The sequence below is a fragment of the Cryptomeria japonica genome, chromosome 4 (genome assembly GCF_030272615.1).
Source record: "Cryptomeria japonica chromosome 4, Sugi_1.0, whole genome shotgun sequence".
NCBI classification, from domain to species: Eukaryota; Viridiplantae; Streptophyta; class Pinopsida; order Cupressales; family Cupressaceae; genus Cryptomeria; species Cryptomeria japonica.
Genome location: NC_081408.1, coordinates 600,796,575 through 600,822,801, shown reverse-complemented (window position 1 = coordinate 600,822,801; position 26,227 = coordinate 600,796,575). Strand labels below are relative to the sequence as shown.

At 33.7% G+C, this 26,227-nt stretch overlaps 1 protein-coding gene across 1 annotated transcript; it reads left to right on the top strand.

Moving 5' to 3' along the window:
- Positions 1-10,121: 10,121 nt before the first annotated feature.
- Positions 10,122-12,098, top strand: LOC131061076 (cysteine-rich receptor-like protein kinase 44). The gene is made up of 6 exons (XM_057994581.2): positions 10,122-10,342; positions 10,433-10,551; positions 10,645-10,855; positions 10,941-11,176; positions 11,313-11,469; positions 11,547-12,098. The coding sequence occupies exons 3-6, from the start codon at positions 10,814-10,816 to the stop codon at positions 11,838-11,840; spliced, it is 729 nt and encodes a 242-aa protein (XP_057850564.2). The 5' UTR covers positions 10,122-10,342; positions 10,433-10,551; positions 10,645-10,813; the 3' UTR covers positions 11,841-12,098.
- The last annotated feature ends 14,129 nt before the right edge of the window (positions 12,099-26,227 follow it).

The following is a 26,227-nucleotide window of genomic DNA, read 5'->3' as shown; positions in this document are numbered from 1 at the left end:
AGTAAAATAAGATATACATGCAAGTTACTACATAATCTAATTAATACAAATATAAATGATGAGCATGTATGTACAATAAAATACAAACGACTAGGTGCAATAATATATGTACCGTCAAGCTATTGAGGCCAAATGAAATGGCCGACAAGGTGCCCTCCTGAATCTGTCTCAACTCATCCTCGGTCATCAACTGTTAAATAGACCATGTAAATAAAAATTAGTACTTAATATTATCTAATTTATAAATATTTAATTAAAATATAACATGAACTGTGAAAACACAAATCTTACCAATACATCATCAATGTATGATGATGGTGCCTCCTTGCCTCTAGCATGTAAGGACTCCCCAGGGTATCCTCCAGTCTATGTAATAACCTCTGGTGCATCATGCATCTCATGCACCTCGTAATCTGCACTGTCCATAGCAGGATCAACGAGCTGTCCAACTGGACCCAAGCATACGTGCCCACACATGACACAACTATGTGGCACGCATATGTGTGGAGCTGAGGATGATGTGTCAGCACCACCCAATGCACCGCTACCATCAAAAGTAGGCTGAGCTACTGATGCAGCCTGAGAAACCAAAAGGCTACTCAAAGAGTGAATAGACGATATACTAGGTGGGGGATCAACAGGAGGAGGGGGGACATATGGGCCCTGGACTACTCTGATTGCCCCAGGTCTATTTTGGGGCATACCTAAACCTACACCCTAGAAATGTTGGATGTCAAAGTAGTTCACATGTTTCTGTAAAACAAACTCAGCATACAATTTTTTTATGAAATAGAAGGGGATATCAAGATTGTTGTTGGGTGGTTTGTCGAAAACCATCCACCAACGATCCCAAAAGTTTTTCACAATCCCATCATTTGTGTACCATTTGATAGAAAGTTTTGTTTTTTTGGGATCTACAAGCTGACCAATATGGGGATTGACAAACAATGAGGCGATTTCGGCTTTGGATATCTCAAGATCCTTGATATCCTTATACGACAAGCCATCTACATATTTTTCCTTCATAGAATCTCACCACAAAAGGGCAGCATCATGCTCCTCAGTCATGGTTTCCATACTTTTTACGATCGACGTGAGAGGATCAAACAATGGGTTTAGACGAGGGATCCTACGATATACTTCTGCAATCCCCCTCAATTCATTCAAATTTTGTGCAATCAAATCTTGAATTGAGGGGGGGTTTGGCAAATGAGGGTTTGGTTGTTGGAGTTGTGGTTGGTCAGTGTTTTCATTGTTATCTGCCATTTTTAACCTAATTGAATGTAAACAATTAAATTTACTTAACAAATTTAAACAATTAGGTATTTGATTTTAAAAAAACCTAGTTTTCATGAAAAAAAACCATATTTTCAATGAAAAATCAAATAAACATTCACAAAAAATACAAAAAATGAATGAAAATGATTCAAAACGACAAAATTCTTACCTCTAAATCAAATTTTTAGCAATTTTTTTGTCAAAAAACCGGATATCGGATGGAGCGGATATCAAATTTTGACAAATTCGCGCGACCCGTGAGTTAAAAATGACTCATGGGACTGTCGCTGTCTAAATATAAAAGTCTCAGAAAATCGGATATCCGATAAAATCGGATATCTGATTTCAACACTTAAATTATTTTTAAATAACATATATAATATAATAATATATTATATAATATAATAATATATTATATAATATAATAATATATTATATAATATAATAATATATTATATAATATATTATTATATTATATAATACGTATTGTATTATATTATATATATTATAATATAATATAATATAATATTATATTATATTATATTATATATAATATAATACAATATTATATAATATAATATAATATAATATAATACGTAACATATAATATATATTTTAAATTAAAATTACAAATAAAAGTCGAATATCCGATATCCGATTTGCATAGGTAATTACCAGGCCAAGGTGTACTGACACCCAGGCCGAGCAAAAAGTCAACACGAATTTTCGCATTTTTAGGCGAGTGAGGAAGGCTATTTTTTTCATATCGCCACTTTTTGGCCCCCCTTGATCCTGCACTAACCTGAAAGGGATGGAAACTTCTATGAACAATCTGGGCAACAAAATTGATAGGATGAAACTCACTGTTAAGAAGATAGCAGAACAAAACTTCTAGATCCTCAAAGCTTTGGTGGACAACATGAACATCTTGATCAACATATTTGAGAATAGCACAGAGAAAGATGGCGACAAGGAGCAGCCGGACAAAAAAGGCCACGAGAAGAGGACCAGAGCCAATACTAGGATCAAGGGCGACATCAAAGGTCGTGAGCTGGATGAGTTAAAGACATCTGCGGACAACATGAAGTAGATGGTTGTCCACGCTGAAGATATCATGAAAAATAAATAGCTGTCCCTGTCTCTGTCCTGGTAGTGGTCTCGGTTTCTGTCTTTTTGCTTTCCTAAGGCTGTCTTTTTTTGGTTTTTTATGTAATGTGTGTTGTGATCCCTTTTTGTTCGGTTGGGATCCTTTTTTGTTTTTGAAATGACCCGGCAGGGGTCTTTCTAGTTCCTTTGATCTCCTGCTTTGTAAAAGGTTCGGGTTCCTTTCAAAAACCTATTTTTACTTAATAAAAACAAATAGCTAAAGTCAACAATACATTTTCCACCAACAACACCCCACTAGCAAGGGCAAGTAAAAGTAAATAGGGGCCATTGTTCGTAAATTAATAACATGGAACAACATGGCATAAAGTCACCAATACAATTGACACATACAATTGCCACAACCAACACACCATTATCAAGGGCAAGGAAAAATAAATAGGTGTCATTGTTGGTAAATTAATAACATGGAACAACAACAACAAACAAACAAACAACATAAAGTCAACAATACAATTGTCACGAACAACCACTAGCTAGGGAATGAAAAAATAAATAGAGGCCACTGTTGGTAAATTAATAATGTCGAACAACAACAAGAAACAAATTGCTAAAGTCAACAATACAATTGCCACCAACAACATCCCACTAGCAAGGGCAAGTAAAAATAAATAGGGGTCATTGTTCGTAAATTAATAACATGGAACAACATGGCATAAAGTCAACAATACAATTGCCACCAACAACACACCATTATCAAGGGCAAGGAAAAATAAATGGGGGTAATTGTTGGTAAATTAATAACTTGGAACAACAATAAACAAACAAACAAACAACATAAAGTCAACAATACAATTGTCACCAATAACCACTAGCTAGGGCATGAAAAAATAAATAGTGGTCATTGTTGGTAAATTAATAACGTCGAACAACAACAAGAAACAAATAGATAAAGTCAACAATACAATTGCCACCAACAACACCCCACTAACAAGGGCAAGTAAAAATAAATAGGGGTCATTGTTCATAAATTAATAACATGGCATAAAGTCAACAATACAATTGCCACCAACAACACACCACTATCAAGGGCAAGGAAAAATAAATAGGGGTCATTGTTGGCAAATTAATAACATGGAACAACAACAACAACAAACAAACAACATAAAGTCAACAATACAATTGCTACCAACAACACACCACTATCAAGGGTAAGGAAAAATAAATAGAGGTCATTGTTGGTAAATTAATAACTTGGAACAGCAATAATACATGTGCATAAAGTCATTAGATGGCATAAAGTCAACAATACAACTACCACCAACAACACTCCACTAGTAAGGTAAAGGAAAAATAAATAGAGGTCCTTGTTGATAAATTAATTTTATAATAAAAACAACTACTTGGAATTTCTTATGTAGCAATAAGAATATATACTTTGCCTCCTATGGTTTTACAACCAAAAACTCGTGATGACTCAAAATAAAAATATATATATACAAATAAACATAAATTAGATTATAAATTCCATGGCAAAAATCACTTTAAACTATGCTCTCTTTTTCAAGGTACTATGCTCTCTTTTTCAAGGTAGAAATATGATCGCAATAGCACAAAAAATTTAGACCGTATAGCCATGTTTTTTCTTGGAAAATGGGGGAAGGATTGTACTTTTGGCTATCCTATGATATGTGCATGGGTGCATTCTCGTGGCCTTATAATCATGTGTTTTGATGGTCTCATAGTCACTATTGAAATGGGAAAAAGAAGACAATTTTAAGTTCATGAGGCTAAATATAGCCTATGGAACATCTCATACAATCAAACCGACTTCTACAAATCAATCAAATGTCGTGATGGCAAAAGATTTTTCACAGAACATTAAAGGCTAGCCTGGTGGAAAGTAATGACTTGTACAACACGATGTAACTACTTATATGGGATGTCATTTAGAACACTAATACCCAGGTTCCCTCAACTTTTGCAGAGAACAATGTTTCTTATTTTACTCTTACTCATTATTTTTCCTTCAGCCTTCTGCGGATACCGAGATTCTACCTGCAATACTGATTCAAATTACAAAGAAGGGAGTCCATACTCCACAAACTTGAATCTAGTAATCAACGATGTGTCTCTTAATGTACCTCAAAATTCAGGGTTTAACACGTCTTCCCATGGCCAATCTCCCAACAAAGTCTATGGCCTGCTCCAGTGTATTGGTTATGTATCAACAAAAAAATGCTCAGAGTGTTCAGGTGAAGCAAGCAACATGCTTCGAGACCTTTGCGAGAATGCGATAGGCGGGGAAGTGTGGATGGACGATTGCTTCTTGCACTATGATAACTCCAGTTTCTTTTCGAAATTAGATACCACCTTCAAGGTGGTGAATATATTAACAGACAAAAGAGTTTGTAGTGAAGAAAACAGAGCATGAAATACACTTGCACAGAAAAAATAGAGTATTACAACACTAAAAATAAATTCATATATTTTACAGCAGTATGCTGTTATATTCATACACATTACCTTGCAAATGTTAAGGGAGACTGATGTATTTAAAGTCTCTGTGTAGACCTCCAGAACATTTTGATTTTATCAGCAGACTGTGAAAAGAAAGAGAGTTCTAGAAAAAATCTAGAAGAGGAAACATACGGTGGCTGGAGAATTCTGGAAAAGTCTATAATTAATATTTACCTACCAGCACTGTAGTATATTAAATAAACACTATTCTAACACCCCCCCATAATGTTTGTTTGGAGAGAATGGCAACTTCTTTGAGATACAACATTTCTCTTAGTTTGACAAATTTTACAATAGGTAATGCTTATGTGAATATGTCAGCAATTTGTTCTTCTGTGCCACAAAATTGGAGCTCCACCATTTGACTTTCAATTAGATCTCGAACAAAATGATGATGCACTTCTATATGCTTAGACTTGGCATGATATACAGGATTTTTTGCCAACTTGATAGTACTTTGATTATCACAAAATATTATAGTAGGAGAATGTTGTGGATGGTATGTTTCTTCAAGTAGTCTTCTAAGCCACAATGCTTCTTGAGATGCCTTTGATGAACCAATATATTCAGCTTCTGTTGATGATAATGACACAGTTGATTGCTTCTTGCTGCTCCAAGAAATAGGTCATAATCCAAGATGAAAGATGTATCCTGAAGTTGATTTCCTATCATCAATATCACCTGCATAATCAGAGTTTGTATATCCAACTAAAGTAGGTTCTCCTCCATATTTGTATTCAATACCAAGCTGATAAGTACCCTTAATGTATTTTAATATTCTTTTAGTTGCTTTCCAATGTTCAATGTGTGGATCTGCCATGTACCTGGATACAATACCAACTGCATATGCAATATCTGGTCTAGTTATGGTAAGATACAAAAGACTACCAACAAGTTGTCTATACAATTTTCCATCTACCTTCCTTTGAGTAGAGTTAGCACTTAGTTTTAATCCAACTTCACATGGTGTATTAGATGGTTTACAATCTCTCATATTAAATTTCCTTAATACATCAAGAGCATATTTTGTTTGAGATAGCATAATCCTTCCTTCTTCTTGCCAAACTTGCATGCCCAAGAAATAATGTATCAATCCTAGATCAGTTATTTCAAAAGATTGCTTAAGTTGATCCTTGGTACTTTCTATACACTTTGTATGATCTCCTGTAATAATCAAATCATCTACATATAATACAATAATAACGATTTTTTCATCAACATGCTTTACATACACATCTAGATCAGCTTTGCTTCTTTTAAATTATGCTCTTATAAAGTATTCATTTATTTTGGAGTACCATGCCCTTGGAGCTTGTTTAAGACCATATAATGATTTTTTTAATCTACACACTAGATTTTCTTCACCAACTTTGACAAATCCTGGTGGTTGTTGCATATAAATTTCTTCCTTAAGATCACCTTGTACAAATGCACTTTTTACATCCATTTGAAAAATTTTCCAACCAAATTTTGCAGCTAAAACAACTATTGTACGGATTGAAGTCATTTTAGCAACTGGAGCAAAGGTTTCAGTATAGTCAATACCTTATGTTTGTGAAAATCCTTTAGCCACTAACCTTGCTTTGTGTTTTTTGATGGCTCCATTTGATGTGAACTTTATTTTGTAGGTCCACTTGCATCCAACCACATTTTTTCCTTTTGGGAGTGTTGTCAATTCCCATGTTCCATTTTTCATCAAAGAGTTGTACTCCTCTTGCATAGCTACTTCCCATTCATCTTTTCCTTTTGCTTCCTCATATGTGCTTGGAGTTTCAACCTGCATCACCTTAGCCATAAGAGCATAGTTAGCAAAAAATTCTTAGGACCTTCTTGGTAGATTTCTTGAATGCTTCTAGTTTTCTGTGTATTTTCATCATCACTTTCACTTGATTCTTCAACTTGTGTTCCTTCTCCTCCTACAGAAGATTGCACTCCTTGATTTTGATCATTTGTGGACTTATCTTCTTCAAGCAAAATTGGAAAGTAAGATAATGTAGGAGAATGATTTCTTTCAATATCTTCATCAAACCATACATTCCTTTTGATATGAATTTCATTTGTTTTAGGATTGAATAACCTATATCCTTTTGACTCCTCACTATATCCTACCATTATGCACTTCTCACTTTTCTTTTCAAGTTTGTTCCTTCTTTCATCAGGAATGTGGGCATATGCATTACAACCAAAAACTCTAAAATGAGACACTGTAGGCTTTCTTCCACTCCATGCCTCTTCTGGTGTTATGTTCAAAACTTCTTTAATAGGTGTTCTATTCAAGATATATACAACAGTATGAACTACTTCAGCCCAAAATTTAGCTTCTATATTTCTAGAGTGAAGCATACATCTAGCCATTTCTATTATGGTTCTATTTTTTCTTTCAGCAACCCCATTTTGTTGGGGTGTATAAGAAATAGTTGATTCTTTCTTTATTCCATACTCTTTACAAAATTCTAAAAAGGCTTTATTCATATATTCACTCCCTCTATCTGTTCTTATTATCTTTAGATATTTTCCACTTTGTTTTTCAGCTAAAGCTTTAAACTCTTTAAACTTATGAAACACTTCATCCTTCTTTTGTAGAAAATATACCCAAATTTTTCTAGTATAGTCATCTATAAAAGTGAGAACATACCTTGATCCTCCAAGTGAAGGTGTTCTAAAAGGACCCATTACATCACTATGAACCAAATGTAAAGGAGTTCTTGCCCTCCATGATTTTCCTTGTGGGAAACTTTCTACATGTTGCTTTCCCATTGCACATCCTTCACATACCTTATGCCTTGATGAGATCTTTGGAAGCCCATGCACCATATGTAGTTTCTCCATAAGCTTGAGGCTTTGATAGTTAACATGTCCCAATCGCTCATGCCATAACCTGCTTATATCATCATATTGGGCAATAGCACACACATTCTCATCTCTTTTGTTAGAAGTGAATTCTTGAAACTTATATAATCCATTCTCCATTTTACCAATTGCAGTCACTCTATAATTATCATTCACATCTTTGATTAAACATTTGTCATTGTAGAACTCTATTTTATACCCTTGATTTGCAATTTGAGATACAAAAAGTAGATTTGTTTTCAATTCAGGAACTAACTTCACATTTTTGAATACACCATTATCAACTTTGACATTTCTAGTCCCTTTAACTTCCAAAGCACTGTTATTTCCCAAATATATTTTTTCTACACTACTTTCACTTACTAATTCAAATTGTTCCTTATTATGAGACATGTGTTGTGTAGCACCAGAATCAATAACCCAATCATCCTTAAAAGAATTGTTTTCTTTAAGTGCAACACAAAAAGCATTTCTTTTAGAATCAACAAATTTAGTAAACTTATTTGTCTTCTTCTCTGTATCTCTATTCCTTTTAAAACATTCATTTGCTTTGTGACCCATTTTTCCACAATAATGACACTTCCATTTACTTCTATTGTAATCTGTAGATGACATACTTTTAATTTCATTCTTCCAATTCCTTTCTTTGGATTGATTATCTTGTGACTTTTTATACCATTGTTTTCCTTTCATTATGAATGCTTGAGATTCATCACTAAATGTTTCTCTTTCCTTAATTTGACGTTTTTCTTCTTGCACTAATTTAGCACATAGCTCTTCAGACTTAATACTTTTTAATTTATCTGCAGTATCCAATCCTCTTATAAATGATTGATAAGATCCTGGAAGAATTTGTAATAATATTTGGACAAAATCCTTATCATCTACATCCTTTCCAAGAGAGGCTAGCTCATTTTTCTTTTCTTTTAACTTACTTAAATGTGAAACTAACTCCTGTGAGCTTGATAATTTCATGTTGTATAATTTTGTGGTGAGAGATAAAATCCATACATCACCTGAATTTTGATATAGATTTTTTAAAATGTCCCATACTTTAACTCCACTCCTTTCATTACGAACTTCTGGAAAAACTTCCTCAGAAAGTGTAAGCTTGATTAGTGCTGCTGCCTTTTTATCCCTTTTATCCCAATTTTCTTGATCTATTCCAGGATTTGTTGGTCTTTGTTCACTGCCAATAACAATCTCATAACAATTTTGAAGGGTTAGAATAATTTCAATATGAGATACCCAATCATAATAATATTTTCCATTCAATTTAATTGTAGGAAGAGAGATACCAAGAGAATCCATTGTTAAATTCCCTCCTTTTTGGATGAGAATGCAACCCACTTCAAAAATCTTTAATACCCAGATTAAAAAAAACTGAAAATTTCTCACCAATTTCTTGTGTTTGTATTCTTCCCTTTTTGATGCAGTATCATTCACTTGCTTCCAGAAATTGCTAATGTTGCTCACACCCAAATCAGAACCTGCAGAATTAAAAATTCATACTACAAAACTCCATTATCACAGCCCAAGATTTAGATCTGCTCTGATACCATATTAACAGACAAAAGAGTTTGCAGTGAAGAAAACAGAGTATTACAACACTAAAAATAAATTCATATATTTTACAACAGTATGCTGTTATATTCATACACATTACCTTGCAAATGTTAAGGGAGACTGCTGTATTTAAAGTCTGTGTGCAGACCTCCAGAACATTCTGATTTTATCAGCAGACTGTGAAAAGAAAGAGAGTTCTAGAAAAAATCTAGAAGAGGAAACATATGCTGGCTGGAGAATTCTGGAAAAGTCTATAATTAATATTTACTACCAGCACCGTAGTATATTGTGTTTATTCTAACAGAATAACGGCAAGCGTCTGAACACCAATGTGCAGGGTTTCTTGTCCACGACCCCTACTCTTCTCTCCAATTTATCCGCTCGAGCTCTCGATCCTGCAAATAACGGATACGCTGTGGGGTCAGCCAACTACTCAACTTCCCATAAGGTGTACGGTCTAGTTCAGTCCTTCAGGGTTTTGTCAATGGTGAATTGTAAATCCTGTTTGTCCTCAGCTAGGCAAACGCTCGAACAGTGGTATTCTTCACAACAAGGAGCTCAGGTTATGTCAGGTAGCTGCACGGTGAGATATGAGTTGTATTCATTTTTTGACTCAGCTCAGGCAAAATCAAGTATGTATCTCGGACCGCTTAGTATATGTCTTCTTCATTGATTCTCTTTAATATTTTTGTACGATATATTTGGATGCCCAAAAGGATTCCGACATCTTCAATTTCGTTCAATAATATTTATGTTCCAGAATAATACTAAAATTATATATTTGATATTTATTTTTGAATTTTTTTTTATGTTTGTAGATTATTCGATTGTGAAGTTAATGCAAGATGATATAGAAAGATTAATTTTGGAAATTCTTCTGCCTTGTCATCACGAAGTTTACCTATGATATTGGGGATTACTATAGGTTTCATAGTAGTCCTCGTTGCCTGTTCCTTGCTAATGCTAAGAAAAGCTAAATCTACAGTTTTGAGGAACCCAGCAACCATTGAGATGCAGAACGAAGGTGATACTTTAGATTTTCTAATTTATTGTCCTGTAATTTTCTCTCCGTAATAACTAGTTTAACATAAGTCTTTTATATGAAAATGTTCAGAAAGGAGGCTGTTTACGAAAGAGCAAATTACTTTCAGCTTAGAAGATTTGATTGAAGCAACAGACAATTTTAGTGATAACAACATGCTTGGAGAGGGAGGCTTTGGCCCGGTTTATAAGGTATGAATTAATGAAGACTATACTTGCTTGGATACCAATCACATTTCGTTTAAGAATTTCCTTAAAACAGATGTGGGTTGTTTAAATTCTAAGGGAATGACCACATACGGAAAGGAGATAGCAGTGAAAAAGCTGTCTGCGAGATCTGCACAGGGAAGAAGAGAATTTATGAATGAAGTGGAACTGGTGGCAAATATTCAACACAGAAACCTTGTGAATTTGCTTGGATGTTGCAGCGAAGAAAGCGAAAGAATGCTTGTCTATGAGTATATGCCCAACAAAAGCCTTGACAACTTTCTGTTCGGTGAGTCATTTCTTTGTTACCAAATTAACAATTGCTAAAATTACTGTGACTTGATATTTTTCTTTTAAAATGGAAACGAGAACAGACCCAGAAAAGTTGCAGAACGTTCGATTGGCAAAAGCGGTTTAATATCATTATTGGAATTGCTCGTGGCCTTCTATACCTTCACGAGGATTCGCAGCTTCGAATCATACACAGAGACATCAAAGCAGGCAATATTTTGCTTGATGAGAATCTGAATCCTAAGTTAGCCGACTTTGGCTTAGCTAAACTTTTTTCTGACAATGAAACCGAAATCCAATCAAGAGTTGCAGGAACCTAGTAAGAATGCCCCAACCTTTTCTTTTGTGTGTGTGTTCTTCAAGTAAATATGAACATATCCTCCTGAGCTGGATTTTAACTAACTAAAACTGCAACATAATGAACATTTAAGAAAGGATTGTTTTGATGCGTGCAGTGGTTACATGGCTCCAGAATATGCCATGGGAGGGCAACTGTCTGTAAAAGTTGACGTTTATAGTTTTGGAGTTTTACTGCTAGAGATAGTAAGTGGACGAAAGAATATAGACATAGATATTTCAAAAGAAAAGCAGAGCCTGGGACTATTAGAATGGGTAAGAAATTGGATTCCTCAATTAACCATTATTAAGATAAGAGATTAAATCTTTATGAAAGGTGACGTGTGATGCAGGCATGGAGACTATTCAAAGGAGGGCATGCTCTCAAAATTGTGGGTATCATGTTGGTGGGAAACTGCCCAGAAGAGCAAGTGATAAGATGCATTCACATTGGACTTCTGTGTACCCAGGCTAATCCCGACAGCCGTCCAATGATATCTAGTGTTTGTACAATGATATCCAGCAACTCTGTACCGTTACTAGATCCAACGAGACCTGCGTATGTAAGCATGACCAGTATTAGCTTCATCCCTATAACTACTTCTGGGAATGAAATCTCAATAAGTGAATTGGAACCTAGATCATGATTTCTAGAATTTCTTACAATGAGAAAGACTCATTACGCTGGAAGAGAACAAAATAAAATAAAAATTTCATCCATTAATTGTTTGTAGTTATTAGGAGGAGAAAAATATTAACTAATTATTTGGAGTGGTATTTATTAGCTATCTATTTTGTACAGATATTAAATGCAGGGAGAAATCAGCCTAGCCCTGCCAATGATAAAATGCTTAATTTAGTTTTATCTCTGTGTACCTTCAGGACTTCACAGTCCTGCGACATAAATTTTGTGATATAAAACTGAAAGGAATCCATCCAGCTTAGCAAATGATTAAGCCCTATGCTCTCACCTTTGTGCACTCTAATTCAAAAAGATAATGCTTTTTTTATGAACACAGCATCAAGTAAATATAAAAGAATGGGCTCAGACAACATGAAATCTCATTCATTGTTAACGGTTCAGTGAGGCAGAATTACGCATGTATGTATGTAGAGCACCTTGAAATATTATAAAAATAAAATGAAAATGGTACTCATTTAAAAACTGGATAAACTTAACAATTTTCTAAACAAACAAATATTATTTGACAAGTGTTACAAGCCCATTTCAGTTGTAGCCGTACTCTTCTCATGGTATGTTTTATCTCTGCATATTTTACAGACCCCAGAGGTGAATAAAAGCGGTGAATTAGGCCTAATCTTCTTTAATGCTGATAATGGGTGACAGCCGAGTATTTTTGATCTACTGAAAATGGGTGATGCCAGTGACTTTTTATATTGTGGTTGTGAACAAAAAACAGAGGTGATTGCAATTTCATTGTTAATCTACAGATACTACAAACACTTTGGTTCTATAGAAAAACACACCCAAAAAAATAAAAAAGCATAGCAACAGTTTCCATGTAGGGATCATAATGCCACGTTAATCGGATTTGTTAGTTGATTTAAAGATCAAAATAAATCAGAATATAAAAGTTATTTTTATCTTTAATTAATTAATAAATTTGATCAACCATACATTCTAATATCTGCATAGACAAAACTAATTGTAACTTATAAACGCAGATTGACCGTAAGATCTTAATTTAATTAATGTATAAAATTGTCAATTATGGCAATTATGAACATGTGTATATATTCTTAAAATGGAAAAAGAAAATAAATGAAATAAAGTAAACTTAGTTAGGTCATAGTACTTTCCACTAGCAACTTAGTAAGGAAGCAAGGCAACCATTGATGGATTTGCACCCTTCTTCAAGAAGTGAGACAACTTGAATTAAATGATAATGGTGCAAGTATGTGGAATGATGGCGACTACCATTAAGGAGGCATGGTGACAAATCATTTGCCATCAAATCTATAGGTTATGGGGCCATAATGGCATGTAGTGCGAACCCAAACCACCAAGACCTCTATATAGCAACATTTTAGCATAAAGTAAGGGAGAACATGTGGAATAGGGTCAAATAGCTTTTTCGTAAGATAAGAAGGGTTTTTGAAGGCTAAGCATGATGGTAGGAACAATTTGTAGCTTCAATTCACACTTGGATTGGTGAGTTGTAGACATTATCTTTCAGTGTTTCCTTCATTATGTTAATTGCTGTCCACTAAATAAGAAGAAAAGAGGATAGTAATTTGACCAGGAACATATTATTTATTTGCTTTCAATCTCTATATGGGGTTAAATTTCTCTTGATTCAATATGTTTGTGTAACAATAATATTCATCTACTCTACATATTAGCCTAGACATTGTTGTATATAAGCCTGAATAATGGATGACAAAAGAAGTTGCATTCAATCTTGGATTTAAAACTATTAGTATACACTCTAGTGTGTAAAATAAATTGGTATAAGAGACCAAGTAACTAAAAATGGTATATTGTGAATTACTCTAATGGTCAAATTGCAAAAAATACTCCAAATAAATATAGTACAATATTTATCTATTGTCTTTATTGACACAATATATTTTAGAAATTGGGTGTTGTACACCTAGCATAATGTTTATAATGTTCATGTGTGTGGTGCACCTAGGAGAACCTAGAAGTATATATGCATCATTGGCAGTCAACGTTCTTGGGGCCACTTTATGTGTTGAATGTGAGTTATAATTCTATTTTTTTCATAATTTGAAGAAATTTATTCAATAAAGTACTTAATGGGTCAATGCAAGAAGTTGAGTCCACTTTTTGGCCAAAAAGTGGAAGTGTTTTCTCCGATTTTTAAATTTTACAACATTTGACCTAAAAAATTGAAGCACCTAGATTTTGAATCTTGGAAAAAGTTAGTACTAAGAAATGTAGCACTCAGAGTCTACCTTTCAAATATTTAATTTATTTTAATACTCAGATAATATAAATTGACTTCCATAAGGGATTTCTAAAAACCACTTTTTAAAAATGCATGTTTTAGGAACATACCATTCATGTGTACGGACACCACTTTTTGACACAAATAATTTATTTTTTTAAACCCTCATGGGAAATGATCTCTAATACACTAAATATTGATGAGTATATTTTTCTGTAATAATTTTTTTATTAATTTTTTATTGACCTTGATTGTCATTTTAAAAACTCACCGTGTATGGCCAGCGTAATATGTTGTTGATGATTATGTTTGGTTGTCATTGATGTCAACATAATGGTTTTCATTAATGTTCTTAGTGTTGGTGATTCGAAATATGTGTTCTCAGAATCTATGATGCTTCGAAATATGTGTTGATAGATCTGATGTGTTGTTGGTGATCCAGATATATATTTTTTATTGGATATGGTGTTGATCGATTGTATTCATGTATATCTTGTTTCCATTCCCATTTTTTGATGCATTAGGTAATGATTTTTGGGTCTGGATTAAGTCCAAAATTTGAGGATGAGTAGCATCATCGATGTAGCATGTGAGTTATGATTTAGGTCTGAAATTTGTAATGGATGTAATGTGTTGATCTGACCATTGATGTGTGTTGCGGTATGGTCTACTTCTCATTTCTTCCCACCACTAGAATGTTTAGTGTTGACCAATTTTAGATCTTTGTCTTGGCTGACTTGGAAGATTATGCTTCTCGAAAGACACTATATATATGAGGATGATCTTATTGTGTTTGGTATGAGAAAAAGTGCAACATTGTTATTCAAGAGATGTGAGATTGAGATGGAAGGATCTGATTGTTTATGTTGTCTGAAGTGTGTTGGTATTTAGGTACCAGAAGGAGTCTAGTTTTGCAGATTGTGTTTTAGTAGCAAATTCTTTCTATCTTTCTCTCTTTCTTTGATAGTGAGCCTTTATATGGTCAATGAGCCCTCTTGTAGTGAGCATTCTGACAGTGAGCCACCCTTTGTAAAAACCACCTTAACCAGTGTCACCTTGATCAATGTTTTATATTGAGAACTAACATTCTCTATGGTTTTTCCCTCCTGAGGTTTTCCACATTATATCTAGCGATCATTGTGTAATCTATTGTATGTTTATGTTTACATTCTATATCTATCTCAGTTAATTTTGTTAGTTGGTATGGATGTGAAAAGAATAAAGAAATTAATTAAGTTATCAATTGATTCAATCCCCCTCTTAGTTGCTCATATATTCAACAATTGGTATCAAAGCTTTGTTTCCTTGGAGAAGAGCTTAACCACTTAAGGTAGATCCTGATTCGATGGCACATAAATTGACTATTCCTATCTTTGAGGGATCTGACTATAGTTTCTAGAAAGTGAAGATGAGAGGTTGCTTCATATCTTTGGGATACAACACTTGGAAAGTAGTGGAAACTAAATATGTTCAACTGTTAACTGGTCTTACCACTTTTGATGAGATTCAAGATTATGAAGAGAATGAAAAAGCAAGGTATGCTATATTTAATGCTTTATCTAAGATTGAATTGACAAAGGTTATTTCATTCAATATTGCTTATGAGGTTTAGGAAAAGTTGAGAGATATCTATGAAGGAAATGACAGAGTCAAATTATCAAAGAAGCTAACAACTAAGTGGAAGGAGAGAACATAACTAGCTACTTTCATAAGTTTGATAGTGCAGTAAATCAAATCAGAGAACTTGGCAACACCTTGACAGATGAAGATATAATTGAGAAGATTCTAAAGTCCCTATCGGAAATCTACAGTGACAAGATCTCATCTATTGAAGAAAGTTCCTATGATCTGAAGAAGTTTACTAGAGAGCGTTTGTATGGTACTCTATCAACATTTGAGATAAGGAAGTTTGGAAAACACAAAGCTAAGGCTAAATTTGCCTTTAAAGCATTTGAGGAAGATCCAAAAGATGAAAGTTTAGATGAGATGGAAGTAAACTTTGTGAGGAAACTGAAGAAAGGCACCAACAAATACAAATGTGTGTTACCTCTTAAATGTTTTAGATGTGGAAAGATTGGTCATATTGCTACTAGGTATCCAGAAAAGAGTTCAAGATAAAAATTTAGAGAAGGTAAATAAAAATTTAATAAGAGAGCCTATTATGTCAATGATGATGCTAGTATTTCAGATGATGAATCAGATTATGAAGAAGGTGATTGCTTGTTTTTGGTAGAAAGAGATATACCTAAAATTGATATTCCTAAGACTATTGCTACTCCTTTACATTCTAGAAGAGATAGAAATGAATGGCTGATTGTTAGTGTATGTTCAAATCGTATGATTGGTGACAAGAGTAAGTTTGTAAAACTTGAGAAGTGTGATGATGGTTTTGTTAGGTTCAAAGGTTATCAAAATTAGATGAAGAAAATGAAAGAAGAGATTAATCAAATTGAGAAGAATCAAACATGGGAATTAGTTAATAGACTGACATATAAGAATGTGATTGGAACAAAGTGGGTATTCTAGAACAAGATTGATGAAGATCTAGAAAGGTTGTGAGAAATAAATAAAGGTAGGTTAACAAAGGTTATACTTAGATTGAAAGCACTAGTTTTGAGGAGACATGTGTCTCGATTGCTCAGATGGAGGCAATCAAGATGTTTTTGGCTTTTGCAAATTTTAAGGACTTCAAAGTTTATCAGATGGATGTGAAATTGAGATTTTTAAATGGAGAATTGAAAGAAGTAAAGTTTGCATTGAACAACCAGAAGGATTTAAGTTGAAAGATGATTTGAACATTGTTTACATATTGAGGAAGGCTCTGTATGAATTTGAACAAGAACCTAGAGATTGGTATGGAAGGCTAGATAAATACTTGATTGATCAAGGTTTTCAGAAGGGCTTGGCTGACAACAATTTATATTTCAAAACCAATTCAGTTAAAATTTTAATTGTTGTAGTGTATGTTGATGACATAATTTTTAGAAGAAATGAAAGTATGTGTAGAAAATTTGTTAATGAGATGCAAAAGGAATTTACTATGTCCATGATTGGTGAGTTAAATTTCTTTTTTGGTTTGCAAGTAAATCAAAATGACAAAAGAATTTTTATTTCTTAGTCTAAATACATTGAGGAATTGTTGAAGAAGTTTGGGTTGGAGAACTCCAAACTAGTGTGCGCACCTATGACCATCAGATACAAAATGAAAATAGATGATAAGTACCCTAAAGCAGATGCAAGTTAGTATAGATCAATGATTGAAGGACTGTTATATTTGATTGCTACTAGACTAGATATCATGTATGTAGTTTGTTTGGCGGCTAGATTTCAATAAGAACCGAAGCAATCACATGTTGTGCAATAAAAAGAATTTTCAAATATCTAAAAGGAATAAAAGAATTTGGTTTGTGGTACCCTAAAAATTTATATTTCATTCTAACAACTTATATTGATGCTGATTGGGCTAGAAGTGTTGATGACAGATTTTGCCTCTTTATCTACATTTGAAGTAGAATATATTGCAACATCTTCATGTTGCACTGAAATATTGTGGATGAAGTAGAATTTGAAGGATATTGGTGTAACATTCAATGAGCCTATCTCTATCATGTGTGATAACACTACTGCAATAAATAGTTCCAAGAATCTGGTACAACATTCTAGAGAAAAGCATATATCCTTTCGGTATCACTTCTTGAGAGAAAAAATGTTGGATAATGAGGTAAAGGGTGAACTCACAATACTAGTTCCCACTTTTTGGCCAACTTTGACACTTAGGTGAACATTTTGATAAAAACCTTCACTTTCAGACACCTATAACTTTTAAACTATTAAGAGTTTGAAGATGATGTAAACTAGTGATTTGTAACACCTTGTCAACACATTCTAAATATATTTTTTTCAATTTTTTTTGAAGAAAATTGTATTGATTTTTCCATCTCTCTCAAAAAGTAGTTTTTTATAGCAAACAATATTTTGTAAGAGTGGTGTGCATCCCGAAATGCATATCTTTTTTTCTATAAATTATAAAAACTCAATTCTTTCAAATTTTGGTTTGTAACATCAATACCCACTACATGCAGTTGGTTTGATAGTGATATGTTGAATATTTTTTATTTTATTAAGTTTTGAAATTTAAATAATTATAATTTAGACATAGGTGTACGTTTGAAAACATAACTTGTTCTATATATATTGAAATTCAATTATTTTTTATTAGAAATAAGACATCAATGCCTAATACATAGATATTTTTCTCACACATAAAGTCATCTAATTATCCTAACTATTGATGATCTTCTACAAGAGATTCATTATGATCTCCTCGCTTTCCGATCATAAAACTCACATCTTCAACTTATTTCCTTGTCAATTTTCTTGCATGTGATTCTTTTGAATCCTATCTACCAATCCCTCTATGTATTTGATAGAGTCAAAAGGGTTTGACATTGTCTTCGTCAGCATTCCATTGTCTAGCATGGTGAAATATGATAACAAGTTTCTTGTTTAACCCCTTGTCAAATGAACATCTTTGTTTTGCCATAAAAGTTGAGCTAGAACCCCTTACTAGTCCACACATACACCAAATCATCATATTGGGACCACTTTGTGTCATCCTTCTTCATCCCCCACATACTCATGGTCAAAATCAAGCCCAACTAATTATCCTATGGGGGTGTGGGTGAAGGTAATGCCAACCATCAAATAATTGTACACACTCGTATAACATCTAAACCCATAGGAAAAATATGTGGGGATGTCAGCGAAAATGTTTCACTCTCCACATACTCGCAGGCCTTTCGCAAATCTTGAATTTTTCATGGGGGGATACAAGTATCACTTAATGATAGGTCATTTCTACTTCACACACACATAAAACTTTTGAGGCTAGTGAAAATGATGCAGGGGTGGGGGTATGAACCCAAGAACCAAGATTAACACATACTTAAAGCTGAGGGTTTAATATTGTGAAAGGGCCCAAGGGCCATTTATAGCAAAGGATTATTCTAAGGATTGATATCCACACTTAGAAAATATGGGAAGCTGACCGGTTGAATAGAAGATTTCAAACATGAGGTCGATCGACATGATGACATAGGACCCTCCAGGGTGCGGAACTTAAAAGGCCCACCGGTTGAGTAAGTCACTAAGAAAAAATAAAACCCACCAAAGGTTGATTTGAATGCACTTTTAAAACCAAAAGGTATCTGCAAAGGCTTTTGAAGGGATGTATATATATGCCTTAATGATATTTTCACATTTCCATTGAAAAATTCTCCTGAATTTGAAGGTATCAATAGTGGCTCTAGTTGGGTGTCATGCCCAACTTTCGGGCACAAAAAAATGGAACAACAAATTTTTTTTTTGACAACATGAACTCGCAATATATCCTACATTATAATAACTTTATTAGAGTTTTGTCTTATCTAGGATGTAAATAAATTTGTTTACTAAGGTTGGGTTAATTAACCAACTTGAATGAGCGACTTTATTTGGTGGAGATTAGTTAGTATCACGGATTAGTTAGCTAGCTCAATTTCCTAAATCAACTTGTCGCTAATTAAAACAAGGGTTAATTGGTTATCTTAATGTATTAAATCATTCCTGATCATATAATGATAATACTACTACTTAATTGATGCACACGCAAATTTATTATTTAAATCCAACCGATATGGTTTAAATTTTTATAACACCATTTGCCCACTAAATCTGATATTAGGCTAAAACCAATTCTAATTTTCCCTAACCTCTTAATTTTGACGATTTAATTAATTCGGCCTAACCCAGTCACAAAGGCTTATGGTTCATAAAATTTAATTTACAATTTCTCTTTTTTTGAATTTTCCCCATTTACAAAATAACCCAATGTCCACAATTAAATTGAGGATAATCTATTGACTAATTAAATAAATTAATTTGATTTAGGGTATAGTTTATCCAACTATATTAACTCTCCCTTTTAAAACCCTCTGGATTAACTATAATTTAATTTTAATTCTCTATAGAATATAAGCATATATTAATTCAATTTTTTTTTTTTTTAAATAACCTAATTACTAATTAAAATTAAATTTTTAAAACTCCCATTTATATCTCCCATCTCTAATTTTAAATTTCTTTAAATAAAGAAATCCTTATTTCATAAAATGCTAACCCTAACCCGAAATTGGGTTAGGGTTGCATTTCTATTTATTCCCATTTTGTTTTATTTTCTTATTAATTTATACCCTAACCCAAAATGGGTTAGGGTTTATTATACTACTTTTTTTGTGTGTTTAGAGTGAGTGTGTATGTGTGATTGCAGGTACGGGCGGATTAGGGCATGGCGGAGGGTTTTTCGAAGAGAGAAGAGCGGAGAGATTGGCGCGGGGTTCTCCCGGACGCCGCTGTGCGTACACACAGTGGCAGCAGTGCCGCCCACTGTGTGCACACACAGTGGTGGACGGTGTAACCCGCCACCCACTGTGTATACACACAGTGGCGGGCGCCGCTCATTGTGTGTAGCACAGTGGTGGTCGCGTCCGCTCCACTGTGTTTACACACAGTACGGTGCCCTTCGGCACCGCCCACTATGTGTAAACACAGTGGCTCGACCGTGAGCCGTCCACTGTGTTAACACACAGTGGCTCGGCTCGGTACTCCCATTTTCCAATATATTTTTTTTTGTGTAGTTTTTTTTTTTTTAATATTTCGCTTTCTTTTTAATATAAAAGTGAATTTACATATATATATGTATATTTATATATATATATATATATATATATATATTTCTATATGTATATATTTATATATATATATATGTAAATTCACTGCCATGACCAGAATACATACATATACCCCTTTTTTTTTTTTAACAGGGTATCTAGTGAGTATGATTCAGATGCAGGGGTATATATATATATATATATATATATATATATATATATATATATATATATATATATATATATATATATATATATATATATATATATATATATATATATATATATATGCCTGATAGGGTTAGGAAGCTTGTTTTGAATTATTTTTAACACAGCAGCATGCAATCCTTTATATATATATATATATATATATATATTTTTTAATAGGAATACACAAGGACAAAATATGTTTCCTTTTCTTTTTGTTGCAGGGATAAACACACACACACACACACACACACACACACACACACACACATATATATATATATATATATATATATATATATATATATAAGTATATATTTTTCAATATATATATATACTTATATATTTATAGATATATATAAATAAATGTTAAGACAATAGGGCTGGAAACCCTTATTTGGTTTTGAGATTCTAGCATCTAAGCATACAGACCTTAGTCTTTTAACAGCATTATGAATAAATCTTATTTTCTTTTTTTTTTAACAGTCATACATCATGCTTTCTACAGCATTGTAAAAATACTAGTTCTTTTTTTTTTAACTATGTCTAAACAGAGTTCACAGCAATAAAATAGCAGTAATTAAACTATGCAAGTAAATAATGAAACCTAATGCATTCCTTTCTTTTTCTTTAAATTGCAGTAAATAAACAAGATAACAGACTATATTTAGATGTAGTCTACAACAGCATAATAGGCATCAAAATTTAAGTAAAAATTACATTGCTTACAGAATGATAAGATACAATAGCCCATATATAAAATGGGTGAATAATCTAACCAGTCTTCTCATTCTTAATCTTTATACATTCTTAATCTTTATACAGAGAATAAAAGAAAACAACCTAAAACTCCTTATTTACATATATTTATTTTGCTACAATTCATAAAATTACATTTTCTTTTTGCTTTTCTGCATTTAAATAGGAAATCTGTATCTGAATAAAAATCTGCAACTCCTAGATCCTTTTCCCAGCTACCTGCATATAAAATTTTAGGACTGTGACCATGGGATGCTCACCTCCCAGCCTAGGCTTACCAGAAGCTACCCCCGAGCTTGGAGAATCAAGACCTAGACGGGGTTACAACCAAGCATTATAACAAGCAAAGGGGAAAAGAAATCAACACAATAGTCACATCCCTTCCCAAGCTGAAACTCCATCACAAAATGTGATGCCTTACTAGGGTGGAAGTGGACCAAGTACCCTAGGGGAGAAATCTGCTAAATAGAACTTACAGCCAACTCATGGCACCCATGAAAGCATAACCAAAAACCATCCTTAATCCCTACACCCTTATGACCCCCAAAAAGGCAAGCATGCTATATTTGCTCCCCCTTATGACCCCCAAGTGAAATAACACTAAAGAAAGCAGCAAGGGTCTCATGGACAGACCCTTGAGATCACTCTCAAAATGAGAGCCTCTCACCCTAAGGGTTGTCAAGCTCCTTCCACCCCCAAGGCCAATCTTTCCTCCCAAGGAAAGAATGGTCTTGAACACTTCCCAACACAACAATACATAAAACAGAAATAAACAAGAAAACACATTGAATTTTACAAATACAACACAAATAAAGAGTTACAGCAATTTCCATTCAAACATTCTGTAACATTTTTACATTTACATAAGAGGGGAAAAATAACACCAACCTTGACCTGCCAAGGGAAATCTAAGGGAAAGCTTGATGAAGAGCTGCCCAATCCTCTAATCTTTTTCTACAAATTCCTTAGCCCCCAAATCTACTATCCTAAAACTAGTTTTTCCTCCAAAATTTCTCCAAAAATCTCCAAGGATGGAGAGTGGGTGATTAGCTGACTAAGCTTTCATTCTTAGCCTAAGAAGGCCTCTCTCACTCCTTCCAACCTCTTGGATAGAGTGAGGGATCCCTCATTGGGTTGGTCTTCCCTAGGTCTTACACACTCCCTAACCTAAGTACCTAGAGAAGGGAAAATGGAATGGGGAAGAGGGATTACTCCCTTCAATAAGGTTATCCTACCAAGGAGGGCAATCCTATAGATGGAATTCGTCCATCTTGGGAAAACCACTTTTTTGGGTGGTTAAACAAGTCCTAAGGGGAAGACACATGGCCAATTTTGGCCTTTACCCATAGGTACCCCATGAGGCCTAATAGAAATGCTCTAAAATTGACTCTAGGAGTTGATTTGACCCTCAGAAAGTCCACCTGAAGTTAACCTACGGGTCAACTCTGAGTTGACCCTCCTTGTGGCTCACTAACCTAGATTTCTTGGTTCCTTCAAGGATAATTAGGATATATAACAATTAACAAAAATAAAACTCTCCAAAAAGGTGACATGACAAATTGCCAACACAACATACTACATAGGTGTCAAGTGACACTACAAAATAATTCCACATCACAATACACACGTGGCAATTGTCCCTTAAACAATTTAAACAATTTAACAAATACAATTTACACTCATGCAACATTTTCATTTACGAATAAAATACAATACATGCAGGGTGTTGTCTCTCCAAATAGACAACCCCTGGTTTTACGAACGCACATAGGCCTAGGCTCGATTCTCCATAATATTTCCATGGTCACATGGATAATCTCCTGCACATCTCAATTTAAACATTAGTACTTCCCAATAGCCTCATATAATATAAAACACATAATCAGAATACAATACATCCATTCTGCAAAGACTTGTCATTATAAAATACGATTTGTCACAAATCAAAGCAATTCATCATAATCCTCAAAATTTGATCCATCTACAAGATATGCAAACGTATTTCTAACATTATAACAAATCCTGAAATTCAGATAATAACATACATCATCACAATATTACCCTAATCTAGAATCATATAATATTCTATAATCCACAAGGCATAGAAATGGAGCATCAAATATATATCAATATTACCAAAAATTGTGGGATCATAAAAAGTTCTATATCCATAGTGTGTCAAAACTAGCATCCAAAATAGTTCTAATATGAAAATAACCGAAGAGATAGGATAGGTCATGGTAGGGCCTCACATTGGGGATACATGCCCCTTGTAGACATGGAAAGAATTCATATCTATGGTAAAACACACTAGGTACCTTTTCCATTGGGCTCCTTAAATAGAATTAAATACAAAATCAGATTCATTCTTTAGGTGGTGGCCACGAGCCACCAAAAATGAAAAACCAAAACTTGCCTTGATCAAACATTTGATTGCCATCACACATCACTAGCACCAATCTATTGCTATCATTTGCTTACATATGATTACACTCAAAACCTATAACCTTGTTCAAAACAACATTACACTTTTCATCATCAATATTTTTTCTACAATCATGCATTGTATAATTAGGCCAAAGTTGAACACCTTCACTTTCATTTGGTACATGCTTGTCACATCCATCAAACAAATCTAATTCATACTCAATGGAGTATTCTTTAATTTTGACTTCAATGCCATTCTCTATGACATGACCATCTAGTTGATAAAATTTGAAGTGCTCATAGTCTACCATGCAACTAGTGTTATTATACTTATCTTCACTATAAGTTTCACCATGCCTCCTCAATGGTGGAATCATCCCCTTTCCGCATGCTTGTGTCACAATCATCCCCTTTCAACATGCTTGTATTATTATTATTTAATACAAGGTACCTCACCCACCTTGGAAGGAGAAAACCCATTACTGGTCGTCTTCCCCTTGCTAGGCCTCTAATGGAATATGCTATGCTCTAGATAAATGTGCTTTATTTTAAATTTTTTAATTGTTTGTAAAGTAATTTTTAATTATCAACCACATATGTGTGTTCAGAATTGTCGATTTTATACATTGGCATTGTTAAATAGATTTATAACTAATTAATTTAAAATCACAAGTTACAATTAGATTCATTGATAAGCGGAGCAAGTAGGAGTATGGTTGCATTGGAGATGGTGGCCATGGAAGAATGTTGCATTTGAGCAACATTCCTTTAGTGGGTATCATCTTAGTTGTAGTCGCCACTGTTTATTTGCTTTCTATAAAAAACGTAAGCGTATATTTCTTCTACCCAATTGTTGTGGTTTTTTTGGTGTTTTCTAAATCGAATTTGTAGATTAACATTCAAATTTCAATCACCTCAGTTTTATATTCATAATCACAATATGAAAATTCAATGCCATCACCCATTTTCAGTAGATAAAAAAAACTCAATTGTCACCCATTATCAACATAAAAGAAGATTAGACCTAATTCATTGCTTTTATTCACTTCTAGGGCCTATAAAATATGGAACAACTCAAATCACACACACTAAGTTTATAATTCTTGTCTTAAAAGTTTTAATGTTAGTTTTATGCACCACCATCTTCATGATTTATGAGAAACCATCAGTTGCACAGTAGTAGTGTAGCTGCTATGTTTAAGCTAACTAATGCGATTAATTTTACCCATGAATAACGAACATGAAACAACCTGTTCCACCTCTTTCACTGCAAGTTTTGTTCTATGCAGTTGTTTTGCCTTTGTTACCTCCACAATTCCTTTCTTTTGTGGTGGTGGTACTTTGTATATAAATCATGCAATCTTTACACAATTTGATATAATGAATTCATATAATTTCATTTTTGTATCTTTTTTTTTCTTTGTTTTTTTTGCAAGTTTTGTTTTTGCTTCCTAGCTAGATTTATATTCTGCTATGCAAAAAATTTAACATGGTATCAAAGCTTGATAGTTAGGAGGAAGGACAAATTATTTGTAGGAAGGCTTTTGAAGAATGGAAGCTCTAGAGCATGCTCCTTGCTTCCTTTGTTCATCCTCTTTTTGCATGGAACTTGCCTTCATCTTCTCCTAAATGTGACACATCATTTCAATGGACCTATCGTGCCTCTCCTTTGTCATATTATGAGAGATTTTTTCTACTATTAGTGCTAATGCTTCTCTGGTTTTGTTTCAAGTTTAATCAGTTTATTATTGGCACCTATATTTTCAAATAGCAACTTCTTCTTGCATGATTGACTAGTGGCGCTGGGGTCACTTGTGTAGATTCATGTGCCACCTGCATCTTCAAATGTAAGATTTTTTGCCTTTGTTTGGTATCTGATTATTGCTCGAGTAGTGTCATTGGGGGCACGCATGCAGATTCTCGATCTTGATCATCATCTTGGCTTTTGAGGAGGTTTTTCATTCAACACTATGGTAGTTATCATTCGACAGTTGTCCACAC